Source organism: Eretmochelys imbricata, chromosome 2 (assembly GCF_965152235.1).
Source record: "Eretmochelys imbricata isolate rEreImb1 chromosome 2, rEreImb1.hap1, whole genome shotgun sequence".
Taxonomy (NCBI): Eukaryota; Metazoa; Chordata; order Testudines; family Cheloniidae; genus Eretmochelys; species Eretmochelys imbricata.
In genome coordinates this window covers 144029778-144049561 of record NC_135573.1, presented here as the reverse complement: position 1 = coordinate 144049561, position 19784 = coordinate 144029778, and the positions used below count along the sequence as shown (strand labels likewise).

The 19784-nt window shown below is 42.2% G+C and overlaps 1 protein-coding gene across 1 annotated transcript in view; it reads left to right on the top strand.

The window, feature by feature from the left end:
- The window catches only part of ADCY2 (adenylate cyclase 2), a 432318-nt gene that overhangs the window by 315225 nt on the left and 97309 nt on the right, over positions 1-19784 (top strand). The window contains exons 13-14 of the mRNA XM_077808711.1: positions 13974-14043; positions 17643-17740. Of these exons, the coding sequence (XP_077664837.1) occupies positions 13974-14043; positions 17643-17740 (168 nt within the window). The remainder of the gene's footprint in view (positions 1-13973; positions 14044-17642; positions 17741-19784) is intronic.

Below are 19784 nucleotides of genomic sequence, written 5' to 3'. Positions count from 1 at the left end.
GAGGCTCCAACATGGCACTGGTGGGCACAGGCCACTGGCAGCACAGAGGTGGGAGATCACTGTGCTGTTCCCCCCCCGGGACATGGACTCAAGGGTGAGGCTGCACCCAACCCTGACACAGCACAATGACCGAGCCTGCCCCAGAAACACTGCTGGGCTTTGCCCCTCCTTGCCAGGTGCACCAGGTGTGGGCAGGCAGGATGCAAGTGTGTGTGGGGGGGATCCAGGTGTGGGTTGAGAGGGTTCTGTGTGGGGCAATCTGGGTGCATGTGGCTCAGTGGGGTGTCCAGTTGCAGGGGGGGATCTAGATGCACAGGGGCTTGTTGGGGGGTTCTGAATGCAACAGTAATTGGACTCTGCAGTGGGATCCAGGTGAAGATGGTTGGGGCTCAGCGGGGGGGTCTGGGTGTGGGGAGATCAGTGGAGGGTCTAGATGCTCGGGGAGTGGGTCTCAGTGGGGTGGGGATCCAGGTGCAGCTGGTTGGGGCTCGGTGGTGTGGAGATCTGGGTGTGGGTGGCTCATCGGGGTGGTCCAGGTACAGGGGGAGTGAGGCTCATTATGGGGAGGGATGTTCTGAGTGTGCGGGGGGTGAGGCTCGGCAGGAAGGTCTGGGTTTGAAGGGGACTAGATGCATGGGGGATGGACAGATGAGGGAGCTGCTCCCTGTACAGGGTTCCCTCTCCCTTCAGCTGAGTGATGGGTGCAGGATTCATGGGGTGGGGGGTTATTTTGTAGAGCTTCCGGCAGCTGGGGGAGAAAGCTGGGGGTGGTTCTGACCCAGCCCCGGATGATGTGCAGGGGAAGAGGAAGTCACATTGGACTAGCAACTGAACCCAGTGCAGGGTAGGAGCCACCAGCTGGGTCTTCCCCAGTCCCGCTTCCTGCGCCACAGTGATTTACCTCTCTGCTGGCTGCCCTGGGCACCCAAAATATACTACTGGGGATGGGTACATGACCGCTCTTGTGGCTTCCCTTTGCTTCCCCATCAGAAAATCATTTTTCTCTGGGGAAGCAAAGAAACCTGTGGGGGACATAAATTATGTGCATACGCAGTGGCACAGAATTCCCCCAGGAGTAATAATATGTAGATCAGGCACTGGAGGGACTTTAGACACTCACTGTGCCAGATAGTTTCAGATCTATTTGCTGGGAGCAGAAGAGTGCAGAGCCTGAGAATTCCTGGTCTGAGTTCTAGGTTCTGGAAGGTAGTGTACTTAGGTTATTAGAGACATTTCTGCTCCCGTTTACCATACGCTTGTGTCTACCTTCTTTACCTCTTGTCCTCCCTCCGTCCACCCACATCTGCTTCTCTCTGCCCCTGCCCCAGCTTCTCTTCCTCTGCTCCAGTTCTCCATCCTTAATTATTTCCCAGATTCCTCCCTTTCCTGTACAGTAACTCCTTGTTTAACATTGTAGTTATATTCTTGAAAAATGCAACTTTAAGCTAATCCAATTTTCCCATAAGAATTAATGTAAATGGGGGAGGGGGGTTAGGTTCCAGGGATTTTTTTTCACCAGACAAAAAACTATATACCTATACACATACAATATAAGTTTTAAACAATTTTAAACAAACAAACAATGCTATAATCAGCAATGATGATTGTGAAGCTTGGTTGAGGTGGTGGAGTCAGAGGGTGAAGGAGGGTGGATCGTCTGGCTGCTCCTCTGCTGTTCTTTCCAAAGTGCTGGGGGCAGGGGTGCTCAAACCCCCAGCTCTGCCCCACTCCACCCACTACCCCCAAGCAAGCTGCATCCTCGCTGCTCCCCACTCCCCACCCCAGTCTCCTGAATGCCACGAAACAGCTAATTGCTGCAGGCGGGAGGCACAGGGAGGGAGCAGAGAGTTGCTGATCCATAGGGCTGCCAGTGGGCAGGAGGTGCTGGAGGGGTGGAGGGGAGCTGATAGGAGGGCTGCCGCCCCACATTGGTTCCCAGCCCCCATGGCCAAACAATGTTATAAGCAAACATTGCACAACTTTAAATGAGTATAATCTCTAATAGATCAGTGATGTAACAATGAAACAGTGTTAACCGGGACAACATTACTGTACTCCTATACAACTGTTACTGTACTCCTATTCAACTTGCCTCCCAGCTCTTTTGTGTAGCAACCAGGCAAACTGCTACTAACAAACTTCAACAGGATTTTATTTTTAAAGTGGAAACCTCTTTACCAAGCTGCTGCTGCACCCTCGGTAGCTCTCACTCCACCTCCTCAACTTCCCCCTCTTCCTGTTTCCTGTCCTTGCAGACTCCCAACAGCCAGTGCTCCCAGTTCTAATAATTACAAGCAGCATCTAAACACCATATTCCCTCCTCTCTTAAGAAACTCTCCCAATTAAAATAAACATTGTTATTCTAACCACAGGAGAAAATATGAAACAAGACACTATACTGTTGGCAGAAATATTACACTGAAAACACTGTAGATACTACATAACATAGTCTCTAGTCCAGACAGGTGGTCATCTGGGTCTGACAGGCCATCTCTCAAGCCCCGCTTCCAGTGCAATGTCTTCTTGTGTTGATACTATGTGAAGTCATCCAATGCAGACTGGGTGTTGGCATAATCTCCTGTTGGTGCATAGGAAGGTGCAAGATAAGCATTCCATACCCGCCCATCAGAAAGTCAACAGGTGTAAGGTCCATTTTTCTCTATGATTTTAAGAGGAGCTGTGAATTTATGGTCCCCTTTGCGTAAAATTCCAGTTTTTCGTATTCTAACGAAGGAACCGCACTCAAACTTTGGTTCCTTAGCACCCCTCCGCTTTTCTGTGAAAGCCTTATACTTGCTTGGTTCTGTTCAACTGTTTTTCTCACATCATCCTCAGTTGGGGCCTCAGGTCGTTCCTTTAACAATCCAGCAATGTTCAGTGTAGTATTCATCTGTTTCCCATGCAGTAACTCTGTGGGTGATCTTTGCGTTGTGGCATGTTGTGTAGCCGGGTATGCTTGCAAGAAATCAGTAGTGAAGGTTATCCACAATCGCCCTTCCAATTTAGCCATTTGCAAACTCTTTTTCAAACTTCTGTTAAATCATTCGATGTCCCCATTGGCTTGAGGGTAATATAGGGATGACCTTCTGTGTAAAATGTTCCTCTCTGCTAGAAAAGTTTCAAACTCCAGGGAAGTAAATTGACTACCATTATCTGAAACCAGTTCTTTGGGGTTACCTTCCCTGCTAAAAACTGAAGAGAGGAACTTAATTACTGTAGCAGAAGAGATTTGCGATGTAAACGCTACCTCAGGCCATTTACTGAAATAGTCTATTAAAGTGATGGCATAACGGCAGTCACTTGGAGCAATATCAAAGGGTCCTACAGTGTCAATAGTCACTTTTTCCCATGCAGATTCAGGAAGAGGAACAGGCTGTAATGGAGGGGTACATGTCACTGCTGTCTTATCATGCATTTGGCAAGTGACACAGCATTTTATGAGCGCTTCGGTTTGAGAGTCCATCCCTGGCCACCAATACAGATCCCATAGTCATTGTTTGGTTCTGACAGTTCCTTGATGAGTATCATGTGCCAGGTGTATGAGTTTTGACTATATTTATTCTGGCACAAGTAGCCAGTGTGTACCTAGTAGCACACAGCCATCAAGCAAAGAAAGTTCATCCCGAACTCTAAAATAAGGCAGCAAAACTGGGTCAAGGTTTTTAGGGTGACTGGGCCATCTCTTTGTCAGAAATTCCCATAGCTTTTGTTGAATTGGACATGCTGAACAAGCAGCTTGAAATTGTTCTTTTGTAACTGCAGTAAGAGTGCTTGTAATAAGTGCAACTATTACATCCTCATCCTCCGGTGGACCATCTGATGAAGGCAAAGGCAGGCGAGAAAGGCAATCAACTACCACATTTTGGTTTCCAGGCTTATATTCCAGTTCATAATTGAAAGAGAGCAGTCTTGCAGACCATCTAGCAATACGATATCCTCCTCTTCGCAGTCCTTTCATGGTGAGCAACGTCATCAAAGGGCTGCGGTCTGTGTGCAACTTGAACATGCGGCCCCCACAGGCAAGTTCTCCATTTTTCAGTAGCTCGGACACAAGCAAGTGCTTCGTTTTTGACTGTAGAATATTTTCCCTCAGCATTACTTAGTGTCTATGAAGCAAATGCAACAGTCCTCTCAGTGTTGTCCTCATGAAGTTATGTGAGGACAGCCCCAAGTCCATAATCAGAAGCATCAGTAGTTACAACTGTGGGCAAAGCAGGAGTCAATAGTGCAAGTACTGGACTATGTACAATCAAGTCTCTCACCGTTTCGAAACTAGCTTGTGCATCAGTTGTCCACACTAAGGTTAAACTTCTCTGTAGTAATTCTCAAAACGGTTCAATGACAGAAGCATCATTAGGAATGAATTTTGCATACCAGGAGGTATGACCCAGGAAGGAACATAAAGTTTGCAAATCTGTTGGAGGAGGAGCGTTTGAAATGGCCAGGATATGATCTGGATCAGGTTTTAGTCTAGCCTGTGAAATTGTATGCCCCAGAAAGGAGAGTTCAATTTGTCTAAATTTGCATTTGGATCTATTGAGCTTGAGGCCTGCTTTGCTGATGCAGTTTAGTACAGACTGCAGGTTATTGTCGTGCTCCTCAGAAGTATTTCCAAACACGATAATATCATCCAGATAGCACTGAACTCCATGTTGATTCTTCAGAATCAATGACATCATTTTTTGGAAGGCACTTGGGGCGGATGCAAGACCGTATGGAACACGTTTAAAACAAAATAGTCCCTCATGTGTAATAAATGCTGTGAGGTCTCTGCTATCTTCATGCAACATAACCTGGTAGTATGTGCTCTGCAAATCAAGAGTAGAAAACATCTTTGCTCCACGGAGTTCTGCAAATACTTCTTCTGTGTGAGGAAGAGGATGTCTGTCAATCATAATAGCTTTATTTGGCTCCCTTAAGTCCACACAAAGGCGAATGCCTCCATCCTTCTTCTGTGTCATTGCTATAGGTGAAACCCATTCCGAGGAGTCAATCTCTGCAATAATGTCCTTTTGAACAAGTTCCTCTGAAGCAGCTTCCTTAACTGAAAATGGTAAGCAATGTAACTTCTGTCGTACAGGTATCACATTATTCCGCATTTTAACTTTATGCAGAAACCCATAAGCACAGCCGAGTTTCTCCTCAACCTGGTGTTGGGTCCCAGCTGCAACTGGTGTGTGTATCACAAGAGTGCTTTGCTGAGGAAGATCAGTTCATCCATTAACTACCCTGAGATTTAAAGCAGCCGATAAATCTCTGCCAAGGATAGGAGTGCCTTTATGGGCAATATAGAACTCTGCAGTTACACAGCAATCACCAAAAGCAACTATTGCTGGCATGCAGCCATGTACTAGAATATGGTTTTTCAAATAACACACCAAGTAAAGTGGCACATCTTTAAAGTAATGCAAATAGATGGAATCAGGTAGTATAGATACTGCTGTGTCAGTGTCCAACATTAGCTGAATAGAGTGTGATTTGCCTGAGGGTGTGGCGGAAATGTTTACAGTGCACTTTATTTGTTCTGGAATATGTGCAGGAGTGATTTTGTCCATGCTCAGCACAGTAACATCTGGTATTGTAACTGCTTGCACCTGTTGATTGAACTGGCTGCTGCGACATACTTTAGCAAAATGCCCAATCTTTTTGCAATGATTCCACTGAGCTACTTTTGCCAGACATCCTGTGTTGTGGGGATCCACAGCGAAAGCATGCTTTTACTGTATTTTGAATTTGCTGATTCGATGGTTTTCCATTAGTTTTCCTCTTGTAATCATTTGTCTGCAGCGATAGTGAACTTTTCTGCAAAGGAGTCACAGCCTAGATTGTGCCTCCTGTATCCATGCTCATTATTTTGGCTTCAGATGTAGCTGACTCAATCTGAATAGCAATGGTTATTGCTTTTTCTAGTGTAAGTTGTGGTTTTAGAAGTAAGCTTTCTCTTATGCAAAGCATGGTTATTTTCTCAATGAGCTGGTCTCTAGTCATCTCATCTGCGATATTCCCAAAGTCACAACTTACAATCAGACTCCTCAGGGAAGCAATATACTAAATTATAGTCTCCCCTGTTTTCTGCTCACGCTGGTGAAATCTTTAGCGATTAGCTACTACATTCACTTTTGGTACAAAAAAGTTCTTTAATGCAGTGAGTGCAGTCTCATATTTATCATCTGCAAGGGGAAAGTGTAAAATATATACTGCCCTTCTGCTCCAAGGCAGTGGATTAGCAGAGCACGCTTTCTTACTTCAGAAATCTCTGTAGCAGTGATTGCAAGCAGATAAGTCCCAAGCATATGGATACAGGCAGTAAAAACAATTGGAGGCTCACCTGGGCTTTGCAGAAAGGGTGCAGGTGGGTTCAGAGGCGGAAGATCCATCCTCTTCGCCAAAATGTTGTAGCAACCAGGCAAGGTACTAACAAACTTCAACAGGACTTTATTTTTAAAGTGGAAACCTCTTTACCAAGCTGCTGCTGTACCCTCAGTAGCTCTCACTCCACCTCCTCACCTTCCCCCCCTCCTTCCTGTTTCCTGTCCTTTCAGACTCCCAACAGCCAGTGCTCCCAGTTCTAATAATTACAAGCAGCATCTAAACATCACACTCTTGTCCCCCTCCTTACCTGCTCCCACCCTCCCTCACTCTTGTCTCACACTGCTCCCCCACTGTCTGGCTACTGTCCCCCAAACACTCTGTCTCCTGCAGCCCCCACTTCCTCCCTCCCCGTGAGGAAAACTGAGAACACAGGAGAGACAGTTTCCATGCTGTCAGTTTTGGTGCCTGGTCATAGTTTCTGGGTAGCTGAACCCCTGTATTCCCTCTCTCTGGTCCTGCAAGGGCACCCTCTTGAGCTTTCAGGTTCCCAGTTGTCACTTTTCATGGGCCAGCGACCCAGGTGTATCTCCCTCCTGATTGGGTTTTTTAAAGCGGTACAGCCCCTTGCCATACATTATGAAATCTCCAGCAAACCAGTCAGCCTAAAGGCCAGCACCTGGGCTGTGCTTTCTCTGTGACGACAATGACCAGTATGTGCCAGTAGTTACAGGTTATCACACAGCTTTTCCAAAACAAACAGCATTCTGGGGGCAGAGGCATAACAGAGAAAATAATAGAAAGATAATAAAAGTTTCTATTTATTGGTAACAAACATACCAGAATTAACCCATCTTCCACATGGGGAGTCTGATAGGCAAACATCCGTTCCAGCTGCTGAGCAAGAGTTGGAGCGTTTTCTTGGACAGAAGGTCCTATCCATTTGCTGAATCAAAAGGAAAACCCTGAATCTGTTTGAACTCAGCCTTTTATAGCAAAAGTCCTGCTTTGTCCCCCAGTCTACTGAAAACAGATGCAACCAGTCCCTCCCCTTATTCGCAGATTCAAAGGCTGGAAATCTATATAGCCACCCTTGGCATTTTGCAGAAATGACTCCCTAGTGATTCCAGATTCTGCACAACCTTCCCACACACACAGTGAGCCAGAAACACACAAGTACACATCACCTGTATTGATACAAAGAGCTATGCGTATTTCTACAGCTCATACTGCCTGGCCTATCTTAATACAATGACTTTTTGAGGTTTTCATACTTTAAACATAAAATACAATATGGTCCCCAAATACTGCAAGTGGTTGCAATATCTGTCACATCTGACACAAAAGCAGCTCAGCAAAGCAATTGTGGGGAAAATCCTGTTCAACCCTTTAAAGAAGCATGCTCAGTGACTCTGCTCTGCAGGCATGGCATATGCACAGCCTGGTCAGCTTGCAGGAATTGTGAGGGCATGGACAGAATATTCAGAAAATTTAACTGCCAAACTTTAACAGGTCATATGTGAACTGAGCATATGTGAAATAGAATTTCAACTTGGCCAAATGTAAGCATATTTTCCACCAGAGCAGCAAAAGGCACATTCTTGACACCAGTGCCAAATTTCAAGTCCCAGTTCCAAAAATCTTTTAAAAAAAAATAAATCTTACAATAAATTTGTTAACAAAGGCAATACAATTTATTTTTCCCTAATCCCTAATTCGGCAAAGTTATAAACTATAACGAATGGGGTCTTATAATGGGAAATATCAGGCAACTTTCACTATAGATCGTGTTAGCTGCTTCACCTAAAATACAGTTTCTGCAGGCCAGATTGGGCCTCAGTTACTGCTGTGTAAAGCCCATTGTTGTGTGTGGGATTACAGAGGTGTAAATGGGTTTCATCTGCCTGTCATAGATAAAGCTACCTTTTGTCATGAATATTTTTAGTAAAAGTCATGGACAGGTCACGGGCAGTAGACAAAAATTCATGGCTCGTGACCTATCCATGACTTCTACTATATAGCCCTAGATCTTGCAGGGGGCAGCCTAGAGGTGTCACAGGTGCTCGGGGCAGGAGGGGATTGGCAGAGCCAGCAGGCTTCCTACCTGGCTCCGCACTCTGCCTCCACCATGAGCACCAGCTCTGAAACTCCCACTGGCCGGGAACCACCACCTGTGAGAGCTGCAGAGACAGTGCCTGCAGGCAGAGGCAGTGCACAGAGCTTCTTGGCCATGCCTCCACCTAGGCGCTGAGTGAGGGGGATGTTGTCGCTTCTGGGGAGCCCCCCGAGGTAAGCACCATGCAGAGCCCGCCTCACCTCATCCCATGGCCCAACCCTATGCCCCTTCCTACACCAAAACTCTTGCTGCAGCTGGGGGACGGGGGGACGGTGGCCCGAGACAAAGGATTTATTAACTAAGAAAAGAAATTAGAGAGTTATTACAAGGCAAACATATATACACAAACAAGCTACAGTCTATAGTTTTCAAAGGTGACAAAATTGTAGAAATCTGTCACCTTTGAATGTCTTTACTGCTAACCCAGGTTGGCCCTGGGCATCTCTGCTTCTGTTTCATAGCTCCAGCTCTGTGAGAGTCCAAACAGCAAAAGAGATTAAAAATATTCTTGTCAGCTATTTTTATTTCCTTCTTCCAGAATTCAAGCTGATGGGATGAGCCATTTTTCACGTATCTTTTTCATGAATGTAAGGGGCAATTAACAAAATATTTGTATTGTGATGTTCCACAGTGGCCCGTTTAGTTTTGATAGCCCTTTTTGATGGGCAGAAGACAATCCTTCCTGACTAGGTTCACGGTTTCCAAGCAAACAGTTTGTACAGTTACAAAGCAAAAACTTAAATATTATCGTATAGCATGTGATAAAGAAATTATCACTAAAGAAACACTAAACACAGTCTGATACCTACCTTAACCATATGAACACACAGGTGAAACAGACTGGTTTCCAACAATGAATTTGTCAGTACTCAGCAGAGGCCTAAAGCCTTGGCAAGAGCTGGCACCTTGTCAGCCAGCTTCACAGATACCACAAAAGCTGGAGCCCCCCCCCCCCCGAAAAAAATCTAAGTTCCAGTGGAACTTGGTTAACAGTTCAGTTGATTTATTTATTTTTGTTTGGTTTATAACTAAAAGAATAAGAACTTTGGCGTACTTTAAAAGTGTAATGACAAAAAAAAATGAAAATCAGGGCCCCCACAATCTGGCAATAGTCCACCAGAGATAACTATCATATCCAAAAAAATACCCTGCCAGTACTCTGCCATAGCCATCATTACCAGCCCTCATCATACCTCTCCCTCCTCAAAATGCTGGTAAAGAGATAGGCCTTGCAGCATGCCCTGAATGGCATCAGGTGCAGGCTTTTTCAGACCAATATGGGGAATGAATTCCAAAGCTAATTGAATAATCTGTTGCCATTCTTCTTTTCTACTGAGGGGACTCCAGCTCACGCACCTCTTCTGACCACATCAGTATAGCACAAAGGAAGAGAGAGTCTCTCAGGCAAATGTTCAGGTGTTTGGGGTTTTATAGGTCAAAATCAATACCTTCAATTTTACCCAGAACCTACAAGCAGTCAGTGAATATCCTGTTCTTTTATTACCGTCTACACCAGATTCAATCTCTGAATTATTTCAAGATGAATGCTCATGTAGCCGGCATTGTGGTAGTATCAATGTAATGGCAAAGGCCCAGATTCTCCAAGGTAATTAGGTGCCCAACTACCATTGAGCATTTTGACTAAGGTGACCAACGCATGTATTGCAGCAGCAGGCTCCCCGCCCAAAAGAAACATTTGCAATCTGTAGGCCAGAAAAAGAAGGAAAAAAGCCTGTTGCTGATGCATGTGAAGGAAGAGATTCCAACTCACTTCATCTTAGATGGAATGGCTCTGTAGGACTAACAGGAGTGGCAGTAAAAACTTATTTTTATTGTTAATGTCATCAGATATATGCAGGGGTAAAGTAACATTACATTCTTACTGGTACAGGGGCCAGCTCTGGGCCCGCAGAAGGGTCAGGGCCTCGGGCAGAAGGGACGGGGCTAGGGGTCAGCCTTCCCCAGCCAGTCCATCCGTGCTGCCTGGCTTGTGCGGCCCGGGGCCCTGGCGGAGGTTTAAAAAGGCCTGGGGCTCCAGCCACTGCCGTAGTAGCAGCAGCCGGGAGCCCCAGGCCCTTTTAAATTGCTGGCCCTGGGGCAGCGGCCCCTTTTGCCTGCTTTGTCAGAGGGAGGCAAAAGGGGCAGCTATGTTAAAGCACTTTAACATTGGTTGGGTATGGGCTGGTACCGGCTTCTTACCGGTACGCTGTACCGGCCCAATTTCACCCCTGGATATATGTATGACTCTGGATACCCAGAAGGAACAGATTGGTTGAATAAGAAGGTGCAGTTTTTTCAGAGTCACTTTTCGGCGAGAAACAACATTTAAAGATCATGATGAAGGCATTGCCAGCTCACACTACTCTGAATTCACTTTTCCTAAATGCTTCTACCAACTGCAGTAATTGAACAATTTGATAAATGCATCTTAGTTAATAAGTTGCTTTGTTTTGCTTTCCATGAAAATTACCTTCACCTTGCTGTTTCCTGTAATTTCATTTAAGATGATAATGCACTCCGGGTAACGTTTGTAAGTAAAATGTTCTTCTAAATCTATAAAGGGTCTGTACTGTTAGGAAAACTGTTTATGCTGCAAATTCTCAATTAACACCCATTAATCAGAGACAAAGAGGAGTAGCCCCATTATAATCAAATAGCTGAGTGGCATTAAGGAAAAAAGAATATTTTGCCCACTGAAGTGTTTTAATAAGATTTTTCTTCCATCTTCCATAGATTGTTTTCAGCTGGAAGTAGATTGACCCTAAATCTCTCAGCTCTCATAATATAATAAATAACGTGTAATACCCATATATTGCCTTTCATCATGAAGGTTCGTAAGTTACATTACAAACAGCATATTTAATTAAAATACAACAATTTATGTTTATGTAACATTAATGTTACTGTCTAAAGATTCAAAAGTTAGTTAGTAAAAGTGCTAATGTGTGAAGTCCTTAATAGGATTAGAATAAGACAAAGAATAAGATAATAGTTTTGCCATACCCATCTCCTCAGCATTCCCTACTGGATAGCTTAGGTGGCTCCCTGCTCAGCATGCTGGCTTCTGCAAATCCTATTCTTAGGCACCTAACTCTCCTTGTGATTTATATAGGGATCCTGGGTGCCTAACTCAGCACTGAGGATTCCAGTGGGCAGCAGGGTGCCTAAAGTTAGGTGTTGCAAAGCTGAGCACATGCTCAGAACTGAGCTCTTTTAAAAAAATGTTATTTACAGAGTAGCAGATTAGTCCTCATTAGGTCTAGCCAGTTGAAAAGAGTCAAAATTAAATTACAGTTTAATTTAAAAAAAATAAAATCTCCCATTGAATTGAATGTGGACTTTCAAAAATAGACCTCGTCTGGTGCTACTTCAATAATCTATTAGCTAGAATATACATTACTTTTACACATAGCTCCAAAAACATATTGTGCAATCTTACTGCAACTTTTTCATTTTTACACATTTTGGTCTGTAAGTAGCAAATGATGCTTTGATAATAAAAGGTCTATGTGAAAGAGATTCAGATTCATTAGATGAATGTATCTCAAACACAGATCCATCCCACTCCCTTTTTAATTACTTTTTTCACCTTTGCATATTGTATAAAGCAAGGATCGGCAACCTTTGGCATGCAGCCCGGTCGGGCCAGTTTGTTTACCTGCCACGTCTGCAGGTTTTGCTGATCACAGCTCCCTCTGTCCGCAGTTCGCCATCCCAGACCAATGGGGGCTGCGGGAAGTGGTACAGACCTACGGATGTGCTGGCCGCCTTTCGTGCAGCCCCCATTGGCCTGGGACAGTGAACCACGGCCAGTGGGAGCTGCGATCGGCCGAACCTGTGGACACGGCAGGTAAACAAACTGACCTGGCCCTCCAGGGACTTTCCCTGATGATGCCAAAGGTTGCTGATCCCTGGTGTAAAGCATCCATTAAATGGCATGGTTGTGTGTTGTGAAATGCTAGTCACTGTATGTTATGATGGATAGAATCACCCCAAGTTCTGCCCCAGGTATGAACATCCCAGGTATGAACATGTCCCAGGTATGAACATCTGTGGAATGGATCATTATTATCGAAGATAGAGTGAAGAACCAGCAGCAAAGCTTTTTACATGAAACACTTTATAATGCAACGCTCCCTCTTGAATGTTTTCATGAACCATCCACGTACAGCCCATTCATTAAAATATCAGTTTTGTGTGTGTGTTAGATATAGAAACCAAGTGGAAGGGTGGAACTACACGATCATCTGTTGCAGTCAATATGATTTACTTTCTCCATTCTGAAGCACAATAACTGACTTTCTTCAAAACACATAAATTGACATCTTACTTTACATTGTTATTTGCAGTGTTCTTGTAGCCATATTGGTCCCAGGATTCAGAGAGACAAGGTGGATGAGGTAATATATTTTATTGAAGCAATTTCTGGAGGTGAAAGCAAGGGTGCTGGAACAATTTGTATAGTAGGGGTGCTTACAACCATTGAACCAAACTGTAAAAGCTGTATATAATGGAAACTTCTTCAAGTCAGGTGGTGCTGCAGCATTCCCTGCAACCGTAGTTCCAGCACCTATGGGTGAAAGAGAAGAGCTTTCAAGCTACACAGAGCTCTTCTTAAGGTCTGGGAAAGGTACTCAGAGTGTCACCAAACAATTGCAGCCAATACTCCCTGCAGACCACATCCTGAAAGAAATCTTTCCCGAATCCCCTTTTCTGACTTTCAGACAACGCCCGCAACCTCATCAAGCTCGTCATCAGAAGGAAGGTCCCCGCAGACCAGAACTCCCCCAACTCAAAGTGGCACCTGATCCTGCCAGAACAACAGTTGCAAAACCTGCAGACATATCTCCACAGCTACCATGATCAATACCCCCAGCAACACACCTTTCAAAATCCATAGATCCTACACATGCCTAACACATGTGTCTCATCCAGTGCACCAAATACCCCAATAACTATGTGGGTGAAATCAGAGAATCACTATGCTCTCCAATCAACTCATACAGAAAAATGGTAAAAGACAAAAACGCACATCACCTGTGGGAGAACACTTTTCACAAAATGATCACTCTATATCTGAACCCTCAGTCCATGTCCTCAAAGGAAAGCTGCACAACACCTTCAAAAGATGAGTGTGGGAACTTAAATTCATAACTGTACTAGACACTAAAAATCATAGTCTTAATAAAGACGCTGGATTTATGGCTTATTACAACAATCTGTAACCCACTAACCCCCATTTTTTGTCCTATGACTGCAGAGTCCACTTTACCTTGAATGTTGTCTTACAATATGTATCGTCTATTTACACTAAACAATCTGTTCCACTTAGCCTTTAACTGTGATACTCTGAGTACCTACTAGACCCTGCATAAGAGCTCTGTAGCTCAAAAGCATATCTCTCCCACCAACAGAAATTTCTCCAATAGAAGATATTACGTCATCCGCCTTGTTTTTCTTACTTTACAGCTTTTCAATGATAGAAAAAACAGGGCTAATCTGTTTTGGTGCCCTTTATAATGTTTTGTATATTTCTTTATTCTTTCAGGCAATGGCTTAAATCTGAAGACATTCAAAGAATATCACTACTTTTTTATAATAAAACTCTGGAAAAAGAAGTAAGTTGTTTTCACCTCAGAATCAATTATTTCTGTTTTTTAATTTAAATAATGCAAGTCACAAAAGACATTTGTTAGGTAGTTAACGTGTTTTGTTTTTAAAATGCTAAAACTTATCACCAGCTTCTTTTACGTTTATATTGGCATAGGGAAAAAAATAATGCAGCCCGTAAAAGTCCCCCAAACGTAAATAAACTATTTCTGAATGTCTCTATATACTTTCAATTACAAATGGTGCTAACAAGGGAGAATTGAGACCTCAGAATTCAGTGCATCTTATCTGCCAGGATGCACACCACACAGAGTATTCGTGTTACTGGCTAATATTAGCACTAAGAGCTGCATATGGTATGGTATGGTAAGGCTGGTGAAGGGATAGGGGTGGGAATCTGATTTTCTCTTTCCTAAGTGTTATTGTTAAAATAGAATATGATAAAAAAAGTGAAAACCTGATTTGCAAACAGAATAGAAAATATGGGACTTACGTGGGTAAATGAGGGCATTTTCAATATAAAGAATGTACATTTTATCAAATTTCACATTTTTTCTGTTTTTAATTGACAGTCATTTTATAAAATTTTACAACATTTAAAAAAATGTTATTGTAAATGTGTCTATTTTCTTTTATGTTTGCTAAATTACAACATAGGAGGCTGTAACTTGATGTGTATAGGTAAAAGAATGATAGTGAACAGCAGTGTGAAGCATCCTGTCCATATAGAGTACCATAATTCTTCATGATCTTCAGGATTCTGAATCACGTTCCCTGAAGGCGCCGTGCTTGAGTGGCTGGACTCCCTCTTGCCAATGCACATAGATAAGTGTTCCAGGGTAGAGTTCTCCCATGTAGCAGGGGACCTGAAGTAGGAGGCAGACAGCAGCCTCTTTCTCACCCACAGCACAACTAGGAAAGGGGCCACAGAACACTTTTTCCTTGCCATCACCTCTGCTTCTCGTCCAGAGCTCTCCTTTCCACTGATCTTTAGAACCTTAGGGAGAAGGGATTCATTCCTCTATCCCACAGCCAGTCCTGCTGCTGTTCTCCTTTTGCTGGTGGGAAACACGCTTCAAGCTCCTCCTCATGTGCACAAACGGGAATCTCGAGTAGGAATAGAGAGGTTATTTTACCTCTGTATTTAGTGCTGATGTAACTGCTGCTGGAATACTGTTTCCAGTTCTGGTGTCCACAGTTCAAGAACATTGATAAATTGGAGTGGGTTCAAAGAAGGAACCACAAGAATGATTAAAGCATTGGAAAACCTCCCTCATAGTGGTAGACTCTAGGACCTCAATCTGTTTAGCTTAACAAAGAGAAGGTTAAAGGGAGACTTGATTACAATGTTTAAGTACCTACGTGGAGAACAAATATTTGATAGTGGGTTCTTCAATCTAGCAGAGAAAGGTATAACACAATCTAATGGCTGGAAGCTGATGTTAGACAAATTCATACTGGAAATAAGGCACACATTTTTAACAGTGAGCGTAATTAACCATTGGAACAATTTACCAAGGGTTGTTGTGGATTCTCTAAATGATCACTGTGGTCCCTTTTGGCTTTGGAATCTATGAATCTTTTCCTTCAGGAGAGAAAGTAATGAGTCCTGCTGATGAGAGAATGAGTAACATTACTCTATTTCTTGTATTTTCTCTCGTCTCCCTTTTGCTTTCTCCTTTCTCTGCCTCTCTCTCCTGTCATCTCTCTTTTCCCCCTCATTCTTCACATGCACATGAAAGTGAATGAGTTGTGTGTGGAATGGGGAGAGGAAGAGCAGGAGAGAGAAGGAGGAAAAGTGCAAGTCAGTTTGAGTGGAGGAGAGGAAATGATATTCTAGGCCCCAATCCTACAGACACTCATGGATGTGTTTAACCGCTTCAGTAGACCAGTTAATGGGAATATTCTGTGCTTCATGTTTAGCACATGTGTAAGCGTTTCCAGGGTCCAAGTTCTTTGGGGTAGGGACTTTTTTTTAAGTATCTGCGCATTGCTGAGCTTACTGAAGCCCAGATCACTATATGGGCTGCTGAGTGCTGCCATGTGACAAATAATGATTATTTTCATATCCAACTTTTTAAATTTCCTTCTCCGTTTTCTTTTATTGTCTATGGGCTCACTCTTGCTTCCACTAGGGTTGCCAATTTTTTTTGGACATAATCTTTAATTAAAGATTAATCTTTTAATTTCTGGAGACTCCAGGCCAATCCTGGAGGGTTGGCAACCTTAGCTTCCACTGAAGTCAGTGAGCGATTTGTCTTTGACATCAGTATGAGAAAGATTGGGCCTTATTGGGCCTGAGAGAAATAATTTATTTAATTCAAGAAGCTAATTACATGATCTTCTTGCAAGCCTGTAGAAGTGTAAAATATTAAAACAAATTATCGAGTGGGTCAGAATTTTCTTGTGAGTTTATAACAACAGCTCAAGGCCTTAAGTGTTCAGTGGTTCTATTAAAATACTACAAACCACTTCAACAGCTGCAACAACAGAACCAATTGCAAATATATTCAGACATATGCCTTAAAGTTCATTTAACCATCTGATAGTAATTGTTTTTAATGTGCCACAGAATTCAAGAGTGCCTGGGGGAAAAAAGTCCTAAAATTCACATTTTGGGCTATGTTCTGTCCATAGACATGCATTTTGAGTTCTGTGCATGTATTTCAGGGCAGAATTTGGCCTTTAGTATAAAGGCATAGCTGTGTACTTGCAGTTAAAAAGCACAACTCATTCACTTATCATTTATAAGGTTTGCATTTTGAGCACTTACGAAATTACTCATTGATCTATTTTGCATTAATTATATTTTCCCTGATTTCCTAGACCCTGAACAATTATAATAGTAAAAACATTTATTTTTAGAATACTTTATTGGTTTAGATTTGAGACATCTATATTTCTACCTAGCAAACAATGCATTTCCTGTGATAAATACTTTATTTCTTATTTTTAAATATGTTTCTTTATAAACTAATTAGGAATTTATAAAGACAAGGACGGAATTGCATGCATATAATTTAATGACATCACAGTATTTACACTAACAGACTATAACTGTGCCAAATTTCAAAGACCTACTGCAAACAATGAACATGTGAGAGCTTGTCAGAAAAAGATCACAAAAATCTTTTCTAATGGAAAGTGTTAGGCCACCTGAATATAGGTGTCATTGCTAGTTCCTTCTTTAGGGTATGGGTCACTCCTAGACAAAGTGGGACGTGTTATAACACCTATACCATTAGCTAGGGTTGCACGAGAATTTGAAGAGAATGGAAAAATTGAACATTATTAAAAAATTTAAAGTTTCTAGAGTTAACTTAATTATCTCCTCTAGGATGTTTAATTATAATCATGCTCTTTGGGTAGATACAATATATGGACATTTCAGTTTGATAGAAGAAGCACTCTCTAAAGTGTGGAAAGAGAGCCAAAGCTTCGATGCTATGCATGACAATGGGGAGGATAATCACTGAAGAAAAAATAAATTAAGTTTTGCAAAAGGGTTTTTATGTATATCTTCCTGTTTAAAATGCAGCTTAGGCTAGTCAGCAATTTTATCTATTTTGGGAACTGTAGTTTTAACAATTTCTAATTTATTTTGTAGTACAGAACAACTACATTGCCAGCATTCAAGTATTATGTGACATGTGCTTGTCTCATATTCTTCTGCATTTTTATCGTGCAGATTCTGGTATTACCAAAGTAAGTAAATATTACTCAAATTTTCTAGTTTATATCCAGTTCATTTGTATTGCTACATATTGGATCATAAATAAAAAATGGTAGTATCCTTAAACTGTAGGTAATAATTTAGCATTTGCCAGGATGCATGTGTTAATTCATGGAGAGTGGAATGAAACAGATATGAATGAGACCTCCAGATTACTTCAGAGCTAGGTTATATAACTTCTGTTTTTAAATATCATAATATTCTGATGCTCTAATACTTATCACCTTTGGTGTTTTTTTTTTAAATTAGACCTATTTTGGGGACAAGGATCAAATTGAAATGAGTGTGGAAAAGTATCCAATACTATGTATAAGTAATTATAACTAAAGTAACTTCAATAGCCTGTGGATACATTATGTCAGACTAAATGATCACAATGGTTCTTTCTGACCTTCTAATCTGTGGACATTTTCATCGTTTCATTTCGGGTGTTTTTGCATCCCTTAAATATTACTTTTCTGTGAAATTTGATGAAATTTCTATTTTAAAATTTAAAAAAGCATGAACATTTGCATTTGAACTTCTCTAGTGAAATTCCATCAAATACAGGGACTACAACTGACCTTCTTTCCTTTAGATACTTCTTTCCTCTTGCATACTCCCCTTAGGACCAAGGACAATCTGCACCTTTCAGAGTTTACTAGAGTATTGTTCATCCAACCAAGTAAGAGTAGACAGATTACCAACATTTTGCCTTATGCAGTTCCAATAAATGTTTACATTACATTATCTGGCACATTAACTTTTTGTTTGATTGCATGGGTTAAACTCTTTACTAGTTTACTAGGTTAACAGTATTATTGCCTGATCTTACCACTGTGTAATAGATAGGACTTCTACTTTCCCCTTTTTCTGTTGCTTAATTTGGATATTTAATCATTTTAATGCCTTATTTGCCCTTGAAGTTAAGAAATATGTACAGTTTCTCACAGGAGCCATATTCAACATGGGAAACTGTGCACCTGTCTTCGGAAGTGTCAAGGTTCCTTCCCCACTCTGAACTCTAGGGTACAGATGTGGGGACCTGCATGAAAGACCCCCTAAGCTTGTTCTTACCAGCTTAGGTTAAAAGCTGCCACCACCAAAGTGTTACACAAAGAACAGGGGAAGTGCCCACTTGGAAATGTCTCCCCCCGCCAAAATATCACCCCAAGCACTACACTCCTTTTCCTGGGGAAGGCTTGATAAAAATCCTCACCAATTTGCATAGGTGAACACAGACCCAAACTCTTGGATCTTAAGAACAATGAAAAGCAATGAGGTTCTTAAAAGAAGAATTTTAATTAAAGAAAAAAGTAAAAGTATCACCTCTGTAAAATCAGGATGGTTTTACAGGGTAATCAGATTCAAAACATAGAGAATCCCTCTAGGCAAACCCTTAAGTTACAAAAAGACACAAAAACAGGAATATACATTCCATTCAGCACAACTTTATTTTACCTATCATTTAAACAAAACAGAATCTAACGCATATCTAATTAGATTGTTTACTAACTCCACTGAATGCATCCGATGAAGTGAGCTGTAGCTCACGAAAGCTTATGCTCTAATAAATTGGTTAGTCTCTAAGGTGCCACAAGTCCTCCTTTTGTTTTTGCGAATACAGACTAACATGGCTGCTACTCTGTAACTCTTGCAGGAGTTCTGACCTGCATTCCTGCTCTGGTCACAGCAAAAAACATCACACAGACAGAGAGAACCCTTTGTTTCACCCCCCCCCCCCCGTCCTTCAGCTTTGAAAATATCTTGTCTCCTTATTGGTCATTTTGGTCAGGTGCCAGCGAGGTTATCTTAGCTTCTTAACCCTTTACAGGTGGAAGGGTTTTTCCTCTGGCCAGGAGGGATTTAAAGGTGTTTACCCTTCCCTTTATATTTACGACAGGAGGTATCTGTTGGTATAATCTCATGTTCTCACCTCCGTGCCACACATAATGAAACACAAGTATGATTCATCTTTTCCCCAGGAAGCAAACTTAGAAGATGTTTTCTTCTTCGTAAGGGTACATTTTAAACTGT